Source organism: Natator depressus, chromosome 10 (assembly GCF_965152275.1).
Source record: "Natator depressus isolate rNatDep1 chromosome 10, rNatDep2.hap1, whole genome shotgun sequence".
Classification (NCBI taxonomy): domain Eukaryota; kingdom Metazoa; phylum Chordata; order Testudines; family Cheloniidae; genus Natator; species Natator depressus.
In genome coordinates, this window is record NC_134243.1 from 49,297,437 (window position 1) to 49,319,902 (window position 22,466).

General features: G+C 40.7%; 1 protein-coding gene across 4 annotated transcripts in view; it reads right to left on the reverse strand.

The window, feature by feature from the left end:
• Nucleotides 1-22,466, reverse strand: part of TMEM266 (transmembrane protein 266) — a 125,347-nt gene that overhangs the window by 33,116 nt on the left and 69,765 nt on the right. For all 4 annotated transcript variants that reach the window (XM_074966064.1, XM_074966063.1, XM_074966065.1 and 1 more), the window contains 3 exons: nt 13,586-13,642; nt 11,032-11,170; nt 9,473-9,588 (listed from right to left, as the gene is read on the reverse strand). In XM_074966064.1, coding sequence (XP_074822165.1) covers nt 9,473-9,588; nt 11,032-11,170; nt 13,586-13,642 — 312 coding nt within the window. The remainder of the gene's footprint in view (nt 1-9,472; nt 9,589-11,031; nt 11,171-13,585; nt 13,643-22,466) is intronic.

The window sequence follows — 22,466 nt, forward strand, 5'->3', positions numbered from 1 at the left end:
ATGTGAATCCCTTTTTATTCCTCTTTGCAAATATGATCCGGTTGTTTGTCCTGTTTTCACCCTTACCTTTATGCTGGTTCAGCTTGGCTAAAGACCAACATGGAGGATCAGAGTGACTGTTAAAGGAATTCACTTAGATGACCAGATGCTTAGCTAGTGTGAATCAGCATAGTTCTATTTACTTCAGTGGAATGCATGTGTGTTGAGCAGCAGGACACAGAAACGTAGAAGTTAATAGCAGAAATACTGATGACTCTCACACTGTACTGAAACCCACCCAGCTATAAAGAGTTGCGGTAGGCTCTCCCCCCTCCATTTGGAACTGTCAGCATCTAACTTCCCATTCATCACTGTCACAAAACTTGTGCAGTCATTTACATCAGTGGAAAGTGGGCATAAAATGCTACCATTTGTCTGCTAAAGCTTTTCTACCACCAGGGCAGAAGAGTGAGTGTGTTGTATTAATGATCTTTATGACACTCCCACTTTGTCCATTATTTATGTAAGGTAATCTATACAGTTTGGCCAACTGAGATGCAAACCCTTAAAATGATTACTGACAACAGTAAATAAGATACATGAAATTCTGTTAAAAATGTTTACAAAACAAAAAAGTCTATTAATTTAAGTTAGCATGTTTGACAAGAAAAGAGTGGGAAAATCACCATTTAGTGCTATTATAAACTAATACTGCTATGAAAAACAAATGGATATTTATTAAAATATTTAGGGAAAAATAAAGAATGAGACATGACATCTTCTAATCATTTTAGCTCACAAATGGGATCTACCCAAAGGATCATTTTAAAATTAGTTACATCCAATTATTCATCTAGAGCAGGGATCAGCAACCTTTGGCACACGGCCTGTCAGGGAAAGCCGCTGGCGGGCCGGGACAGTTTGTTTACCTGCAGTGTCCGCAGGTTCGGCTGATCACAGCTCCCACTGGCTGCGGTTTGCCGTCCGCGGCCAATGGGGGCTGCGGGAAGCAGCGGCTAGCACATCCCTCGGCCCACGCCGCTTTCCGCAGCCCCCATACGCCTGAAACGGCGAACTGCGGCCAGTGGGAGCTGTGATCGGCCAAACCCGTGGACGCTGCAGGTAAACAAACCGTCCCTGCCTGCCAGCAGCTTTCTCTGACGGGCTGCGTGCCAAAGGTTGCAGATCCCTGATCTAGAGAGATTAAATAACTTAATTTTTTGTTGTGTTTTATACTTAAGATAAGACATTTAAGATTCTGCAATACTGCTATAGGATTTATTAAAATAGGTTTATCTAGTATAAACAAGCCAATAAAAATAAAGGTTATGACTAGTAGTAAGATGGTTCCTATCTATCTTCCTTATTTTATTATCTTAATTTTGAGTTTAACTGACTATTAAAGGGGTTTCTCCCTTCCTTCATTTTCAAAGAAAGTTCTCAAACTATCAGACATGATGGCGGGTGATGACCCTCTTCCAGGAAACTCCAGAAATTTCCATCAGATTTGTAAGTAATTATCTTTTTTGCTTCTCCCCTCTAAACCTCTGCCTTGATGGGATAAGTATTCTAGTATCAGAATTTCCCATACTTTCTGATACCAGCCAATAGATTTAGAGGGCAGTCACTCCTCTTCCACCACTTTGCTGTAGTAATTGTAGCAACAACTAGGAGTGATCAATTCTTTATGGCTTTTATAAGATACAGAGTTTTCAAGACAAGTTAATATACATACTAAGGAGTTATCTAACAGTTGACACCCTGTTATCTCCCTCATGGAGTCTCCAACAGCTTTCCAAAATGTCTTAATTTTTGGGCTTGTTTTAACTAGATATATTGTAAAACCAGCTTATTGATTTAACCAGGTATATTGTGGTAGAATCCAAAGGCCGCAATCAAGAACAGGCTCCTATTGTCCAAAGTGCTGGGCGGGAAAACAAACAAAAAAATCCCACACCAGAAAACATGGTTCCCACTCCAAACAGCTTACAATCTAAGAAAAACTTTTATCTAAAAGGAACCAGGTTTCCAGTAGCTTCAGAAAATACCAGGTAGATTACAATTTGTTCTAGACCTCATAGAATCTATCTTGTTGTCCCACTGTCTGAGAGTCAAAACTTGGAGCACTTTTTTCAGCTGTACCTCTGGAACTTTCACAGGACTTGGGTCATATGCCTCTTTTGAAACAGGTAAAAGGGAGACTGGCCAAACTTACACTCACTCACTGTGGATAATTTGTTATGTCTACACTATTATTTAAAATATGAATTGCTATAGTCAAGATGGGTTTCATATTTATATGTGCTGAAGTGAGTAAAATAAATGTGTTGTGCGTGACTGAAGCGTTAGTGCTTTCATTATTGAGGAAAAGGGGTTTGAAGCCATCTTCTGTGAGATTAGGCAACTCCTTTCTTCTGTTACGAACCCTTTTTCTGGTGTTATACTGGGCATAGTATTTCTTACCATTTCAGCCTATAGTAACTGAACAATTACATCACTGGCTGAGCAAATTCTAAGCCAGAACATTAAGCATCTCAAGATTCTTAATATTTTTTAAGCCTGTGATTTGGTTGGTAGTTACACCGATTTGAGAGAAATTGCCTTCAAATTCTGATGGGCTTTTGAAATGATCCAATCATTCTGAAGGATTTAACAAAGGGAGTCATAACTAGATTGTAAATTTTGGAGGTAAAGCTATTTACTACATTGTTGGGAGAATTAAACTAACTTGCCGTTTGCAAAATTAGTTGTACATGCTGCTAAAATACAATTAGTGATGCTTTGGCTGTAAACAAAACAGTAAGAATTAGAGTGCATTACAATGCATATCCCCACTTAATGCAATGCACTAGGTAATTATTTATAAACAGATAAAATGACAGAGACCAATATGGAACTCTAGGGAACATCTGCCATTATCTGACTGGATTTATAAACAGTGCCACCCATCCTGTCTGTTGTTGTATAACACTCATAAGAATCAAGAAGGGACAGAATTAGCAGTGAATCATATCCTACTTCTCTTTAACAGTCCAGCAACAGAGTATGATTGACAGAGCCTTGGAGAGATCAATGAACACTTTAGCCAGAAGCTAACTCCTGTCTAATGCACTAGCATTAATTTTGCTCAATTCTATTAGTGCTGTCTGTACAGAATGCCCTGCCCTAAAACTCATTTGCCACTGGGATACAATCCAATGTTTATTTCCATTAGTTTAGCCATTGTTGGTAACAATAAAAACCAGGAGACAGTTGCAAACTAACGATTTATGGTCAGAATGAAACACAGGATGACCTTGGCTGCCTGCCATTCACTAGGAAAATGACTGATAGTTAGAAATAAATTAAAGTTATTGCAAAAGGATAACATAAGTGATTTCTCTGATACGTAATTTTACCAGCTAAATAGCTATGCCATTAAACTAGCAGCTGTTTTACAAATTACTAAGTTAAAAAATATATCTTAGCTTCCATAGTTATGGTTTTAATAATGATGAAAAACCCAATGCTGCATGTTTTGACAGAAAAGCAGTTCTTGTGATAGGACTGTATTTGCAGTCTTGGTTGGATCATAAGCTGAAGCATTCTTAAGCAAGAAGTTATGCAAGAAAGTTCATAAACTGAGGATCTATGACCAGAACTGGTAGTGGGATGGAAATTCCCTCACAGTTGACACCAAAGTTACAGCTACACCTTTCTTGCTTGGAATCTGCACCATTAATGAAAGCTTTGGATTCATTTTTTATTTTAAGGTAGTCTAATAAAACTGTTTCACCTGTAACTTTGTGTGCTTGTTATAATCTTTAGTACAAAATTACAATGTGCATCGTTTAACCCAGTCCATTTTATAAATACTTATTATTGTGAGTTCTAATATTTTTGAAGTTTTGTGAAATAATGCAGTTATGTCATGTCAGTATTTTTAATACTTTCTACCTTGACTGCCTTCTCTTTTAATTGTAGCTTTTCTAACACGTGGGTACTGAATAAAATACCACAAATTCAAACAATTTCAGCGGGACACTGAAAACATTGAAATAGTAGTGCATGGTACTTTAATTCATAAAACATATTCTGACTTTCAAATGTATGACCGGCCAAAATTCAACATCTGGAAAGAGTTTTTTATGTTTGCAAATATATGCCTCTTCTGTCATTCCAGAATGGATATGTATTTTATAGATGTGATATCTGATCATCTGCCAATCTCCCTTCCCCCCTTTAAGCTCCCCCCATAAAAATAAATGCAATTAAAAGAGCAAGTCAGTATTTGGATACATATAATTTCTGTTTGTTAATTTTTTTAAAGAAGACTTCACTGTTACATCTGCTCTATGATCTATTCTATAACACATTTACAAAAGATAAATTGTACACACAACTTATGATGTTATGTGCAAAGTGGTATAATGTGATCTGTCCATTTTACTCTCTTTAAAACAGAACATGTCATAGCTATAAAATCATTGTCTCTCTCTGCTTCCCCCACCTCCTTCCTCTCACCCCAGAGGTTTGCCATCCCAGTCTCCTTTGACTTTCAGTCTTAGTCTTCTTGCTCAGCTGGTCCTAGTCTCCCCAGGTCAACTTCCAGTTCCCCACTTTCCTGCCACCTCCAGCCTTAGTCTCCCCTCATCCCCAAGCCCCTGGTCTCAATTTACTCTCCTTGCTCCCCTCCTCAGGTTTCTCTCTTGTCCCCTCAGCATTTGAATCAGGCAGCTTTCTCCTCCACATTGCCTGGACCTAGCACAGGGTGCATTGAGACCACAGGAGAGACAGTCTCTGTGCTCCAGTTCTGGTGTCTGGACTCAGCCTGCAGCAGCCCAGAGCTACAATTCCAGGGCAAGTCCTGTTCAGACCTGGCCTGGAGAGTACTCAGCATGGATGGAATCTTCATGGAATTTAGCTGGAAAGCCCCAGCAAGTCTTTATGGATAATGTGTAAAATGTGATTTTTCAAAGGCTTAAAACTTGGTCAGATTTGGGCAGATTTTCACAGAAAAAAAAGCACATCCGTGACACACAGGCCACCATCCTGCCAAATGTGAAAATTTTGCTCCAAAGCCAAGGGGCATTAGAGGGACACTCAAGAAAAGGTTGCCAGAATTTTTTTTTTAACATGAGCAAAACAACATATTTTCCCTAACCTTTTTTTCAGAAACAGCTGAACCATTTTGGGTGAAATTTTCCAGAAAAATTCAGCCTGAGGCAGACAGCAGAAATGAAAAATTTCAGTCCCCATGGTTAATGTTTGGCAAAATTATAAGAACTGAAAACAGGATCTTACAATGGATAGTGTCAGGCAGCCTTAACTACAGGCAGTGCTACCAGACCCATGAATGATAATTTGTAAATCAATGTGAATCATTAGCTTGCTCTCAAAATATAAACTTCAGGAAGAGTACTCATTTTTTACTCCGCTTGCTTCTCTCTTGTCCAGATTCTTTAGACTAAACCTGAGTTCCTAACTCATGCAAAACTCTCACTGAAGTCACTGAGCATTTTGCCTGAATAAGCAGCTCAGAACTGACCCTTACACACATACACGCATCTATGGGGCAAATCCTCAGCTGGTGTAAACTGCTGTAGCTCCATTGGACCTATGGGAATTTATTCTGGCTATGGATCTGCCCCATATTTTTAATCTCTCACTATATATACGATGCTTTGAAACTTAAAAATAATGCCTTTTCCTCTTTGCATGTGTCTTTTCCAGATGTTACCATCATAGGGGAACCTCTTCTTATTGGAATTTTCCTGTGCAAAATCCACAGTTAGCTCAAAAATACGAATGCAAACTTTCAAGCCAGCAAGCTCCAAGGAGAAGACGTCTGCATTTAAAAAGCTAAAAATGTTAATAATGGTGTAAAAGCTGGTGTTCGGAAGCTGGGCAGAATTTTAGATGTTAAAGAACATTAAGATATGTTCTCTCAACCACACACTACATACAGTGTCAATTTGACTATTATAATGCTGACAGCTTATTCTCCACTCGCTTATGAAAGTGTCAATTTATGAAGGGAGGATGCAGTTCTTGTGTCAATGTCTTATGTTGAGGCAAATTAGTGCATTTACCTCATAATATATAGCTCAGACATTTGTTTGGCAGGAATACAAGATATGAAAACAAAGGAGATTAGTATGCTGTCATTTTTCTTTAGTATATATTTTTTCTGTAGCTGATGCCACCTCGAAGCTAGGAGAGACCCTATTCTGTTTCCATTGATTTACTCCATCAAGTAATGCAACATTTCTTTTTGTTTGATTTATGGGTGCACTAACCTTTACAGCACAGACTATGGATGCTAGGTTTTGACAGTATTTAACCATATATGCAAGAAAGCATTTGTAGGACTTTGCTCTAGTTTTCTGATACTTTGCCATCCCTCTAGACTGTATGTCTTCTTTTGTCTTGCGCCCAGTGCTTGAGTGGTGCCCTTCCTGTCTCTTGCTTCAGCCTGGCTTGGGCTGAGTGCCAGAAATGAGCCTATCGTCTCTGTTGACAACTGACCCTGTGTTTTCTGCACAACTAAAACTCCCAGTGAATGAGAGATTTCCCTGAGCAAGGATGACAGGCTTCCTTCTGAAATGGTTTCTCCTGGGCACCATCTAGCCAAACACATCCCAAAATTTAGCTTTTGTCAAAATAAAGCTTTCACCAAACCTCAGATCAAGAGAAACATTTCCCTGAACTAAAATTCATTCTTCCCATTCCAGTGAAGAGAGATTTTAATTGAAAAACAAAAAGGAAAATAAAATCATTATCCTGCAGTGTCTCAAACTAAAGCCTTTAGCCTTGTGCTAGTGTATGAGAACCTAAAAGTGAAATGTCACACACTCAAAGAAAAAGGGACTGGCTTATTCTTGTTGTCCAATGTTAGAAAAATGAAGGAAGGAAAACATACGCACAAACTGTGAAAAATTAGCTATAATGGGACTAATGCTCATTTTCTCTAAGACCCTTTTATACCACTCTGTCAGGGAAAAGTGGCCTCACCCATGTTAAGACAGTGAGAGAGAATAAGGCCCAATACTTCTTAAGTTTTCATAGTTGAAGGAATTACCCGTAACATGGATACGGAAATGCACTTGTTAAAAATGGATGATTTTAACCTGACAGTGTCCCCTTAGGAAAGAGTGGCAACCAAATAGAGTGGGCTATAAAATTAGACACTGGAATGGGATTCAGGAAATTGTAGGTTCAAGTCCCCACTCTATCACTGCATGGTCTTAGTCAATTATCACTTCTCTCTTATCTCTGAAACGGTGTATAGTGGGACGGCTGCCCCACACTCACAAAACAGGGGTTAAAAGCAGCTCTGCAGAGGGCTGCGGCTGGGAAAAGGAGTGAAAGCAGCTGAGGGAGTAGCTGACCGCAGGTGTGGCCTGCCCAATCAGGCCACAGCTGGCTCTATAAAGGGGCTGTGAGCCAGGAGCTGAGGGAAGTCTCACTCTAGCCCTGGAGTGGGAAGGACCTAGCTGCCTGGGAGAAAAATGTACCTGAAGCAGAGCACTGCTGGGGAAAAGGGCAAAGGGAGCTATGGAGCTCCAGCCTGGTAAACCCCCAGGCTGCAGGCCTTGGTGAAGACCTACAAAGGTACTGGGGCTACAGAGGTGCAGCCTGGGAATAGGCAGAGGCAGCTGGTCCTAACCCCTTGCCAATGATGAGTGGCCATGACAGACTGCAGTCTGCCCCAGTGAGTGGGGGCTAGATGACAACTGGCAGTAGCCACTGAGGCAAGGTGGGTTTAGAGGGTTGGGGGCTCCCCTGGGAAGGGAAACCCAGAGTAAGGGGATACTGCTGGGGGCAGAACCCTGAGGTAAAGGGGCACCGGGGTCCGGGAGGGACATGGGGCCTGAGGTAGGCGAGACACCAGCCAGCAGAGGGTACTCTGGAGCTGGAGTTGAGCTAATTCCCAAGACGACCAGCAGGAGGCACTGTGCTGGTGAGTCTTTGGCGATTTGCTACATGGAGATAATATTATTTACCTACTTAACTCACAAAGGCATCTGAAGGATGAATTAGTTAATGGATGTGAAGTTGTGCTAAGCATTGTTACTAACATCTGGAACAATTAAGGCCCCAACCCTACAAAGACTTACACATGTACTTAAATGTAAGTAAGTTTTGGGAAGCCTGGGGCCTAAGACTTGGAAACTTGTTAAGGCTGAAGTTACAAACCATGTCCAAACAGAACTATGAACAACAGACTATGAAAAGAACAGGCACTGGAAATTTCTTAACTCAGACTATACACAACTCCCCTTAATGCAATGAGAGCTACATTTGTCAATCCGTGATCATAGAGCACTAGGAGACCTGGGCTATGGCTATTCTACAGCAGCTAGAGACATAGCTACGGCACTGCAGCTGTGCCACTGTAGTACTATAATGTAGATGCTTCCTACATTGATGGAAGGGGTTTTTCTGTCTATGTAGTTAACCCACTTCTCCGAGAGGCAGCAGCTTGGTCAATGGAAGAATTCTTCCATTGACCTAGCTGCATCTACAGTGGGGGTTAGGCAGGGGTGAAAGTAAGTCTAGGGACTTACTGGTACGGGGCTGGGCTGGGGCCGGCTCTGGCCCCTGGAAGGGGCGGGGCCTTGGCAGAAGGGGTGGGGCTGCGGGAGGTCAGAGCCAGCTCTGGCCCACCCTGTAACGGAAAGTGCCTCCCCCCCCCACCCCAGGGGAACAGCGGCAGCTGGGGGCTCTAGCTTAGGGCTTAAAGGGCCCTGGGTGGTAGCGGCGGCCGGAGCCTTGGGCCCTTTAAATTGTCCCCAGAGCCCTGCTGCCGCTTCCCCAGGGCTCTGTCAGCAGGGCTCTGGGGAAGCGGTGGCGGGGCTCCGGGGATGATTTAAAGGGCCCAGGGCTTGGCTGTCGCTACCGCCCCGGGCCCTTTAAATCACCGCCCCAGCCCCACCGCCACTACCCCAGGGCTCTGGCAGCGGGGCTCTGGCAGCAATTTAAAGGGCCGGGGGCTCCAGCTGCTGCTGGGAGCCGCAGGCCCTTTAAATTGCGCCTGGGGAAGCCGTACTGGGGCGTACCAGCTTACTTTCCCAAAAACTAGGTAGAAGCTTCTTCTGCAGCATTTTTGAGTTGGTCAAAAGAGTCTAACTGATGTATCGATAGTTGATAAATTAGTTATTGAAGTTATTATCTTCCATTAAAAATGAAAAAAACAGTTACTATCCCCTGAAAGGTACACATACAGGAGCAAGGGGAAAAGACAACCTGTCAAACAACAAATGTTTGTTTGAAGATACCTACAAATGGGAGGTAAGGATAAGTACAACACAGGCTGCAATTTCCTGAAAGTTGCTAGAAACTTTAGCATCCTAGAGAGTTCTAAAGTTGAAGTCTGTCATCTTTGAATAGAATTCCTAGTAATTATTTTTCAAATCTCTGACCGTGGCAACTTATTTGAGCTATTTCAGTCTTTACGAAACCAGTGTCTTTGACAGACAATATGTAAATAAAAATATAATGGAATTTTTACCCCTTGTTCTTGGCAGATCTGGGTTAGCCTTTCTAGCTGCTCATCTTGAATGACCTTTGCCTTCTCATATTGATGAATCACCATCTCCATCTCCACTTTCACTGGCAGCACATATGCTGGAAAAAACAAACAAGTGCTTGAAGAAATTCAGCAGTAGTTTAGCTTATCAGAGGCGATGTCTGCATATATTTTAAAACCAGAAGGAATCATGATCATCCGACCTGACTTACTGTGTAACACAGACCATAGGATTTCACTCAGTAATTCCTACATAAAACACAGCAATTTATGATTGAACTATAGCATTTCTTTTGAAGAAGGAATTCAATCACCTGCAACCACAAGATCCCAAGCTGCGAACCATCACTTGAGTTACAGGCAAAACTAGAGCTGAAATACATTTACACTAATGTAGATCTATTCCAGCACTTATCACAGATCCTCTAAATGGCAGGTCAAGAGCATTCTCTGCTTTGTATTCCGCACGTCTCGATAACATTTGAAACATATGGCTGTGCACCAGCTTCTAGGAGAAGAGCTATTCCAGAGCCCTACGCATTTTAACATAGACTCCTAAATACAACTGCAGGAAATACCTATATGAGGGAAATAGTAGACTAAGGGTGAGAGTTTCAAAGGTACAAACAGCAGTTAGGCACCTAACTCCCTTTGCCTTCCAATAGGAGATGGATGCCTACCTGCCATTTATGCCTTTGAAAATCTTCACAAAGTCACAGTTAAGGCCAGCTCACTTTGTTCAGGGGACTATGCAAATTTTACTGTTTTTCTTGATGTTCTTCACAACCTGCATCAGATCCTGAACTTTGGTCTCAGTACTTCCCCATACAGGGCTGCATACCCTCCCTTTGGAACTTGGGAGTCCTCAGTGTATAGAACACAAATGCCACTGTGACACGCTCTTTCTCTCACAGAAGCAAAGTGATCCTGCCTTGGCCTCATTCATTTTGCATTCCTCTTCCCTGCATCCTGGAATCCCATACACCGATAGTAAAACAATTTACAGTTTAATAATAGATCTGACTGCCCTCCACCTATGCTAATAGCCCCTTCTTGTTTTCATGCTCAGACACTGCTCCTGTTCTCTGCAGTCTTAACTCTTCGAGCTCCTCGCTTCTCTCCAAGAGCTTCCCAATGGAGGTATGTCCTGGAATCCTGGGCAAAACAGCCCTGGCACACAGCTAATTATGCTCAAATTAATAGCATAAACAGATTTGTGGAAAACTTTCTGTGGGGAACCTCCAAGATGCAAAGAAAGCATGGGGAATCAGACAAAGTTATACCAGAGGCAGGAACTGAAAGTAGACTGGCACGATAGAGGATGCTGGGGGCGGCAAAGAGCAGCTGCAAGAAGGATTCATAAAGGAACCATGGAATTAATTCCTATTCTCACCAGTGGGAGTCACAACACTGTTCATTGCTTTTAAAATTTAGAGGAACGAGAACAATAAAGATATTTTCTAAAAGCAATTCTGAGTGTTACAATCCTTTTCTTACCCAACCAACCGGTTCTCAAGACAGAAAGTTTAATCACCACTTACCATCAATAATTCTCTTAACTCTCCAAATTCTCAGAGTGATAATGAGACTGATGGCATCCCAAGGACTGCTTGGGCCATTTGCCACTGTAGAGGCCACCATTGGAGCCAAGGATAAAATTATTACAGCACCATCAAATACCTAAAATGAGAGAGATTTTTAATGAATAGCCTTTTCAAACCCTTTCTAAGGGTCACAAATCCTCCCACCCTCCTTAGTGATCCTGGAAAGCTCTTCATTAACAAAAGTGGTGCAGTTATAAACTGTGTGTGTTTCGAGGTGAGGTGAGCAGGCCACAAAAAAGCTGCATCCTCTGTATGCTGTGAAGCAGAACTCCTTTGTGACATCATCTGCAGGTTTAGAAGTATGGGGGAGCCATGGCCAGGGAGGTCTGCAACTAGTCCATCGGCCAACATCTCCATGTAGAAGTGATGCCCCAAATGCTATTACAACCCAGGAGCGGTGTTATTATTGCTATTTATTACCAGCCACTAGGTGCGGTACAAACACAAAATAGGGCACTGTCCCTGCCTGAAAGAACTTGCATTTTAAAAAGATGTAGGGAGAAAGAGGTGGAGTAAAGGGGCACAACAAACAAGTAAAGTGACTAGGTGGCACTTGACCACATCCTAGTAATTCAATGCTGGGATAGTCTGTGTTTGTCAGAGATATAAAGACTATCCCCAAGGACTCCATGACCGTGTTATTATAGCTGGCTAGCTTCCTGTAGGTGTCCTGGCAAACATGGATCTTCAGGAGAGATCTGAATAAGGAGAGGTTAGTGGCCATGGGGAATCAGCTCAGGAAGGGCAATTCCATGTGCGGAAGGCAATGTGGTGAGAAGGCATGGAAAGGTTTGTGGGAGAAGTGGACAAATGGCATGTCAAGGTTGGGATCATTGGAAAAGCAGAGAGAATGGAATTGAGGGCAATGCTAACAATAATGCTTGGGCTGGCCCACCACATCCTGGAAAGGCATAAGGCAAAATTCTGTGCCCCCCAGCCCCTTTGGAAAGACCAAGCTCAAGGCCCATTTACTCATGGTTTGCACAGGGAAACCGGATGTACCCCACTGTAAGCAACAGACATCAAGAACTGAACATAAACGTAATCCACTGGAAAGATGCAAATAACAAATTGTAATCCTCACTGGCACCATCTGGAGGATGCTAGAATATAACACTTCCCTTTAAAAAGTGAAATGAAACTCTGTTGAAATTGATGTTTTGCTGGATAATATCAAGTGCCACCTGGCTTCCAACCCATACTGTATGTCTCACTTGGAATATGCAAGTCAGATAAAATGGTTTGAGGTTTAGTTATGGAAGATTTGCGCACTTCTAAATGTGGCTTTATATGTAATGAAAACCAAATTTCCTGTCCTCTCCCGCACAGCATTTAGTTTATTAGCTCTACGTTCCATCTAATCCCTGTTTCTATCACAACAATCCTATAATTACTGAAATGATAATGTACACTAACTACTGTTGCACTTTAGCTGTGTAAACTCTTAAGTAATTACCATTTTGTTAGTTATGTACATTAAGGCCTTATCTACTCTTGGTCAGAACCATAATAGCTACAAACATGCTTGAACACCACTATTGCTAGCAGGTTCCAGCCATGGTCTCCTTGGCAAGTATGGACAGGAGTTTGTTTTCTGTTTATAAAATTGTGACAGATTATTTGTATGGTGGGGGATTAGTCTATTCCTTGTCTATACTACAGCCAGAATCAAGTCTGGGGAGTGGGTTAGCAACACAGTTTAAAAAATCGTATTGCAGACGATACTTAATGTCCCCATAAATGGGCTATTTACTTGGAATTTCAGGGTTTTCATTAGAACTAGTTTGAAAACTGATTTTTCTCCCCCATAGAAATTTTGAGATTTTGATTTTTTTTTTCCACTCTGGATTGGGAGGAAAAGCCAATTTTTTTTTTTGAAACAAAAAAAAAAATCCAAAGTTTTAGTTCTGAAAATATTAAAATGGGACATTTCAACATTTTTGAAATGTTTTTTCCAAAAATGATTTTTTGTTGAAATCTATACAAATTAGTGAAAATGTTTGGTGTTAAAGTAGCATTTTCCAATAGAAACTCTTTTTGATGAAAATTTTCCTACCAGCTCTAGTTTTAACTTGATTATGGAAACATGGTTAGGCCTCATCTACACTACAAATCTCAATCATATTGTTAACCAGATCCTCAGACTGTGTTATCATTATAATGTCGACAGGGATCATATAACCACAGTTTAACTCGCCTGGGTCTCAAAAAGAAATTCTTATCCACACCAGTCAGCAAAATCACACAAAAACTGCGATGGAAACAAATGTGTTTAAAACACTGTTCTAACCAGCATCGGTCTGATACTTCCCACTGTGGACAATGTTTTAATTTGCATCTAATTTCACCTTTGTGTGCAGGGAGTAACATCCATAAATCTCTGACAGTGTAAATGCATCAACTCTTATAGCTAAAGCACACACTGCAGAAATAGTTAATTATTTGTACTTTGCCATGCTGAAATACAAACAGCATTGGCTGTGGTACTTACCTCTATTTTGTTTTCAATATAATCCCATATACCGAGAACCACAATTCTCAAAATAGTCTAACAAGAAATATTAAGAAAAAGACAGCAATTTATTATAATTTGCATGACACTCATTCAGAAATCTCCTGGAATTAATAAGACAATTAACCCCTACATGCTCCTGGGCTGCTGTTCTCTCTCTTCACAGCAAAGGAGCATTTCCTCATTTTAACGTCCCAGGGAGTCAGAGTGCAGGGAGGAAAATGTCTGCACCCACTCTTGCTATTAAGCAAACAGCATAAGGTTAATGTATTTAGTTAGAAAGGAGGAATAATAAGCGAACATACCATGAAACAGTGATGAATTTCTATGAAAATTCCAACAGCATCTTTCACATTTTTCTCTGGTGTTGGTGTTTTTAAAAGATCAAATTAAAATTAAAAATTACTGTAATTTCACTCACACAAAAGTTAGGGCTCCATTCTGCCTGTGGCAGTGCAGAACTCAGATTAAAATGTACTTTACATGCAAGAGGAGGATTAAAACATAGATGTGTGGCTTGTAAAGTACACCAAAATGTTATTCTGCATGTCTAAAAATAAAATTAATCAGAGAGAGCTTGGTAGATATGTGAGAGAGGTGCCCAGGCCAGGAAAGGAGTCGGAATTTTGCAGGAAAAAAGAATGAAAATGGCTGTGAATATACATGTCTTCTATTCATTCCAAATATGAATATATTAAAAAAACAAAAACTCTGGGTTTATGCTGCTACCACACTCTGAATACAGTAACTGTAACGTAGTCACAGAATAGCGTTGGGTTCTTCTGAATAACACTGTTCATACGCAAGAGCCTGATTATCCACTGCCTTGCACTTTCTGTAGCTGTTTTCACCTGAACAAAGTGAGTTGAAATTGCTCCAAAACAGATGGGTAGCCTTCTATACTCACTTTACACAGATATAAATTACTACACTGGCTGCAAGGCACTGCATAATCAAACCCAGAGTTTTTAAAAGAACAATACCAGTAGTTCAGTGACTACACAGGCAAATGGATCGGCTAACGTGCACTTAAAAATAGCTCACACACAGCATTGGACATCTGAGTCTGTGGAGCAAGACTGCAACTGTCTTGAGGGAGTCATTTAGAGATCTGGGGCAAAAATAAGGGACAGTATTTGGTCCTGCTGTGAAGGCAGGGGACTGGACTCTATGACCTTTCAAGGTCCCTTCCAGTTCTATGAGATAGGTATATCTCCATATTAAAAAAACAAACAAACAAACAAAAAAAACCCCCTGTTCAAATGGCAGAAAGAACTTCATAACATTTTAAGGTTCCATCTAAGGAACAGCTCCTCTAACAATTCCACGCACAGCAGTATTATGTGAGAGCATGAACATGGGAGTAAATTCAAATCCTGGTGTGGAGCTGAAGTCAACTGGAGTTGCAGGTGCTCAGCAAATCTCAAGATCAGGCTCTTAGGACATCTGTATAGTCCTGCACTTACAGCATTTTCATTACACAGCATTCCCATTGAAAACACACATTGGTTGACATTCCATACTTGTCCTGTAAGTGTCAGAGTTCTCAGTCCCTGCTCCAAAAGGACAAGGATTTGAAAAACAAAAAAAGTCATATTCAAAAGCCCTGACCCTACCAGCTCCTTTCCAGAAACAGAATCAAATCCTGGAAGGCATGTCTATAATGGAAGATTTGTTTCTCCTGTAAAAATCTGCTGAGTTTCTGATCAAGAATTTGCAAAGAAGGTTTCAGCAAGTAAGCTAAAAGACAGGCAAAGTAAATTCTGCAGCAGGCTGTTAATAGGAAATTTAAAAGGAAACATTCCTTCATTTAAATCTTGGGACACATTCTTCCCTGTTGCCACTCCATTGACTTCAATGGAGCGACATGAGGGATGAGTTTGGCCCATTTTGTCCTATGCTTAGAAAGTATTTGTGAAATTTTAAGTCAATGAGTAATTGGAGGACTGCTAAATAGTTAGCATATACTCAGAAACTGCTTATGAAATGCATTTCTTTTTTCCGTGGACAGAATGCACAGACATTTATCTTTGGAATAATAAGGTATATCCACTACAAAGAGAATAAACAGCAGAACTCTTTGGCTCACAACCCTGAATATGGGTTGTCTGAAACACTCTATTGAGGGGGCATAAAAATTTTTTCACATAATGTAGTTGCTGCTTTAAGTCCTCTCCACAATGTTTTAATCAGGCTGCAATACTGTCATTTTAAGGGGTCTGGCTAGCTCATTTTAAGGGTAGCCAGTCACAAAGGCTTTTTACCTCTATTGTGCTGGTGTGAATAATTATTTGATGGCTGTTTCGTGGTGTATGTGGAACGAACTGGTGGGTCTTGGTCCAGTTTCTAGATGATAGGTGTCCACCTCAGGGAAAACCACCCTCACAATCAGCACCCTTGTTGATAGTCTCTGGACAGAGACCAAAGGAAGAGCAACCGTGAAGTCTGCCCCAGCCTCTCAATCTAGAGGCAGAGTCTCCAGAACAGAATACAGACACATGGGAGGGCTCCTGTAAACAAGCCTGAGAGCTGCTCGTTCTGTTGACAGATGCCTTCAGTCTTCAGGGCTGCACCTTTCATCAACAGAACATTCATAGAATCATAGAATATCAGGGTTGGAAGGGACCTCAGGAGGTCATCTAGTCCAACCCCCTGCTCAAAGCAGGACCAATCCCCAACTAAATCATCCCAGCCAGGGCTTTGTCAAGCCTGACCTTAAAAACTTCTAAGGAAGGAGATTCCACCACCTCCCTAGGTAACGCATTCCAGTGTTTCACCATCCTCCTAGTGAAAAAGTTTTTCCTAATATCCAACTTAAACCTCCCCCACTGCAACTTGAGACCATTACTCCTTGTTCTGTCATCTGCTACCACTGAGAACAGTCTAGATCCATCCTCTTTGGAACTCCCTTTCAGGTGGTTGAAAGCAGCTATCAAATCCCCCCTCATTCTTCTCTTCCGCAGATTAAACAATCACAGTTCCCTCAGCCTCTCCTCATAAGTCATGTGTTCCAGTCCCCTAATCGTTTTTGTTGCCCTCCGCAGGACGCTTTCCAATTTTTCCACATCCTTCTTGTAGTGTGGGGCCCAAAACTGGACACAGTACTCCAGATGAGGCCTTACCAATGTCGAATAGAGGGGAATGATCACGTCCCTCGATCTGCTGGCAATGCCCCTACTTATACATCCCAAAATGCCATTGGCCTTCTTGGCAACAAGGGCACACTGTTGACTCATATCCAACTTCTCGTCCACTGTAACCCCTAGATCCTTTTCTGCAGAACTGCTGCCTAGCCATTCGGTCCCTAGTCTGTAGCGGTGCATGGGATTCTTCCGTCCTAAGTGCAGGACTCTGCACTTGTCCCTGTTGAACCTCATCAGATTTCTTTTGGCCCAGTCCTCTAATTTGTCTAGGTCCCTCTGTATCCTATCCCTACCCTCCAGCGTATCTACCTCTCCTCCCAGTTTAGTGTCATCTGCAAACTTGCTGAGGGTGCAATCCACACCATCCTCCAGATCATTTATCAAATGTTATAAAGTGTTAAGTTAAAAAATTGTACAGAGGTCTTTTTAATCATGCATTCATTTTCTGCTTTGTGGCCATATAGCTAGGAGGGCATGGTTAATGTGTCTTAAACACTGTGTGTATCTGAAACATACACCTGCAGTGTTCTCGGTACACATCAGCCAATGCTTATTAATGTAATTCCAAGCTAATATCACCCTCTCTCACTAACCCCTGGCCTTCACAGAGAACACATGTTGGCAACACGCTTCCATGGTGGCTGTTGAGAACTCTTACACTCAAAAAAGCGTAACTAGACAAATTTCCATATATAGTATTTTGAACCTGTCAAGTAAATGATAAATAGAAAAATACTGGAATAAAAAAATGTTGGTGTTATTTACAAATAACATTTTAATTTTTTTCCCCAAACAATCAAACATATTTCTTGGGCAAACAAAAATATATTTAATGTGATATATTTGTACAGTGCATTTAAAAACAAAATCTGTGGCAGGATCTGAAAGACAAAGGAGAATAATGATTAGAACATCTTGTTTGCATAATGGAAATGGAAATGAATTAAAACTGAATTGTGATTATAATATTTACCAAAGTTTAAGCATGAACTCTAGCAATATGATACAATGCCACTTAAACTGGTCTCTGTAAGAAAAAGGCAAAAATGAGAAGGGTTTTATTCTGTTATTTATGTATAAACATTTTCTATCATTATAGTATATGTGTACCTGTAGATGTTCTGTTTTACAGTGTAGCTGTCAAGCTACATTGCAATTTTGATGCGTAAACTTGAATACAAGCATCTAATACACTTGTACATATTACCTTTTGGCTTAAAGGGACATTGCCAATTTGAATTATTTAAAATTGAAAAATTTATAAGATATTCAGTTTGTGATACAGCATCTTTTAAATAGAACACTCTGAACTTATAATAAAAAATTCCTTTAAAAACCCAAAACTTTACAAATGTTTTTACCTCAGATGTTTGTAAATGTGTTTTCATTAAGATAGGAACTGAATAACTGATTACACAACAAGCGCTATCAAATGCAGAAAGAAACTGGAAAAATAATTGCAGTAAATTATTTTCATTACAGTAATCTTAGGTGTTACTAAAAGGTATAGTTTTCAGACAGAAATGTAATAGTTGATAGTGTCCCCTTAACAATGTGGCCTACTATTGCCAAGTAAAGAGAATTAGCTCTCTGCAGTGGTACTACAATTTTTCTATCTAATTTGGTAGGGAAACTTGGCTGAGGTCTTTGCTGAGCCAGCCATGTGAATTCCCACAATTTGCATAAGTTAGCCTACCGTGAATGTACACTCAATAATTTTTTTACATACTTTATTCCTTGCACGGTTAATATATAATTTATTACTCTGTGACTCACTGGGTCAAATTCATCCCTAGAGTAAAGAAACCAAAAGAGTGAGTGAAGGGATGTATTTGGCCCATCAGGTTTAGGTAAAGGAGAGAACTATGTTTAGTTCAGCAGTACTGTTTGTACTGAAAGGGGAAGATTGAGGACAGAGGAGTGTGGGGGAAAGAGAGACCTTTCCAATCTCTGGTGTAGCTCTCTCCTGTCCCCTCCCCCCACCCCAGCATTTATTGTTTGCTGGCATAATTACTCGGAAAAGCAAACTTTTGTTTTGTAATGCACCAGATTACTCAAAATACCTGGAGTAAACCTTTCCCAAGAAGAATACCTTGTACTCATCTGTGACGCAGCAGGGAGGGGGGAGTATTGACCTGGGAGTGGTTTTTTTTTTAAAACTTCAAATATGTTTAATATGGAAAACCACAGAAGATGGTTTTGTTACAGCTGCACATTTTTCATGGAACATAGATGCAATGACACGTTGGCACCTGGATCACCGCAGCACAGCGAGGAGAGTTTCACAGGGACTGTCTGCATTGGGGATGGGAGACTTCCCTTGAGGGAAGATACCTGAGCCAGGGGGTTGGGGCCAAGTGACACCTCCTGCCCGGGAAACTGGACAAAGGCTGGAGGAGGAGCTGGGGGGAGGCTGGGTGAGATGGCTGGCATGGGTTTCAGTTTGGAGTTGGCTGGGGAAGAGGAGGGAGCCCCAGGTCTGGGGTTTTAATCTCCCTGCCCTCTCCCCCCCCCGCCCCCACCAGAAGGTCCTGACTGTGGGGTCCTGTCTGTGCCTACAAGCTCAGGTTTGGACTGTGTTCCTGTCGTCTCTAATAAACCTTCTGTGTTACTGGCTGGCTAAGAGTCACGGTGAATTGCAGGAAGTGGCGGTGCAGGGTCCTGACTCCCCCTCACTCCGCGACATCATCTATGAGAGTTTTATCTCCTGCAACCCAGGTCATCCCACTAATTACTCATTTCAAACACTGTTTAGAAGTGTTTTAATTTACCTTTTTTGGGCTGACAGTTCTTAGAAGTGCTTCCCCAATTATTAGTACCTACCATTACCATACCACTGGAGAATCAGGAACATGTTATCTTTAACCTGACACTCAGGGTTCTACCACATGGGTATCATCTCATTCAGCTTCTCGTCAGTCACACTTCTAAAAGGAAAAGGAAAGAAAAGGGTAAGAGTTGACTACATCTCACACATTATTAAAATAGTACAAAATATTTTCCACATGCTCTGCATTATAATTGTTGCGTTCTATTGTACAATATATCCACAATAATTAATAATTAACTGCAATAGCAGAGTGACACCAAGATTGCAGGCATAAACACATAAATTCTCTAACACTAGCAACTATCTTTTCTTTTCTTCTTTTTTTTTTTTACCTATATTACATAGTATCTAAATTCTACAGGTGCATTCAGACAAACATTCCTGTAACATGCACTGTACCAAGTTTGTCCTTAGAATATAGTAATTGAGAATGACAATGGATTCTAAACTCAGAATTCTAGATTCAGAACTGTTTTACGGACATGGCTCAGTGACCTATTTGCTGACATCACGCTACCTTGAAGCAAATATGAATTTGATACAAACTTAGTCTTTGACTTTCCTACATCAGAAGTTCCTTCTGGTCATGTTTGGACCAGGGGTTTTATCTACATCCCTGGTGAATGGTGTAGAAGATGCAGAAATCTCATCAGCAGCAAGAAATCAAGCTTGAAGAGAGTCCAGCTGAAGCACCAGTTTAGCACACTGCATGGGTCAGAAATGTTCTTGAGAAAAAGGGATTGAGATAAGAGGGATGAAACTTTAGGAAGGCTTTGTGCTAAAGTCCTATCCCACCACAAAATCCTATGGTCTCCTGAATCCACCTTGTTGTATAGCGACAAAGTTGGATGGCTGAGCAGAGCTAGATTTCCAAAACATTAGAAGTTAAACTTCTGCACTCTATTAAAGACTCCACAGCCAAAGTTTAACTGATTTTTTTAAATATCAGTTTATAAAATCCATGTAATTTTTTCTAGGTTTTCCTCTGCACCACCTGTTCCCAAAACCAAATGTTATCAATATCAATTCTTCTTAACAACTCCCCCAATACACATACATGGCCAACAATCCAGCACATTTAAGGAACCCTATGATAATAAAACTAGTATGCATAGGGAATGGAGGAAAACATTCAGAAAGGTAAAGCTCCAGTTCATTATGGAAGAATCATATACTTTTCCATTAAATTCTAATTTTTCTATACTGATAGGTTGCTTGAAACATACAGCATTTAATAGAGAATTATATTACTACTATGGGATTTTTTAGAAAAATATACAGAAAGAATATTATTTTCTCTTAAATTCTATAGGTCTTTTCCCCCAGTAACGTCTACAGAACCATATTGGCTTAATTCTAATTAAATTCCGTAGGACTCTCCCCTAAGACGTTTTAATCTTCCTAGAGATTATTATGAAGGAGGAGTACAAGTATGAGAGACTACAATGAATATTTTTTGTTTATATGTAATTTGAGTGATATGTTTCATTTTGTCCTCTTTCTCTTCTTAATGCGACAAGCCAATTAATACATTTTAACTCAAACTTAAAAAACCCAGACAATTAACACCTTAACTACTGGAACCCCAAACCCTGCTGAGTGCTCTCCCATTCCAAAACCTTTGAGGAAAAAAAGACCCTGATTTAGTGTGTACTTAATTTTAAGCATGGGAACAGTCCTGTTGACCTCAATGGGACTACTCCTGTAACTAAAGTCAGTAGAGTGCTTACATGCTGTGCTGAATTGGGCCTATATAAAGCAATGCAACAGCGGAGTACTACAGGCTAAAAAAGCCCACACCTGCAGGCCTCTCTCACAGGAACAGTCCCATTATCTTCAATGGAACAACTGGACTGAGCGAGGGCTGCAGAATCTGGCCACTAATACCAAAGTCATAAGATTATTTAAAATATATTCAGACCCTACGCCACTTACCAAAGTCGATGCCAATTCCTCTGTCTGCCTTTTCTCATCCAAGTATAATCAGGGCTGGTTTTACCCTCTTGATATGGTGCAATCCTGAATTAGCCTTGACTGCTGCTTTTGTTTTTTGCCCCAATATCCCTCTGACATTCTATCTCCTCTTCTGTCTTAACATCTGGGTATTGTTTGGTGTACGGGCTTGACATATGTAAACAGACACTAACAGGCAAAGCATCACAACCAGTAAATCTAATTTGAGCATTTGCAGAAGTTATATGCACATCACTGAAAAAAGATATTGTGATATATTGGAAAGTTTGCGGAGACTAACACGAGGAGAATATAAAATTAACACATTGCAGTAAATTCAGGTTAAGACTTGTGGCTGTAGCACAAGTGTAAAGATAGAAGGAAAATGCTCGAGGAGTAGCAACTTAATTTTGTTAGCGGCTGCAAGTACCTGGCACATTTGTCCACTACATTTCAATCAAGCAGAAAGCCAGCTCTTATTTAACTGTAATGAGACAATAAAATGGGTGTACTATAGTTAAAGTTGCAAACGTTATCCATTATAACCAAAGATTTCGATCAATCCACAATTTTCCAAATTTTGAGCACAAGTGCCTTTGTGTGGTTTGGGGAAAATAGTATTATAAGTGATGGATCATACTCAACAGGCATCTGATAAGGTCTGATCAATCAAACGAAACCCTACCCTCTTTGTGAAATCATTATACCATCTCTCTGCCTAGCCTGGTCTGAACAGTGAATGATTGTAAAAGCCTCACTGAACCACAGAGCAAAATTCTTTTCTATCCACCCCAAACAAAGACAAATCACTTACATGAGGAACAGGAATTAAATAAATGTAATGAAAATGCTGTAAGAGATCCTCTGCCTTTTTCACGGCCTGCAATTTCCGGAGCATTGGACAATAGTCTGGAAATTCTAAGCGTTCATTTTA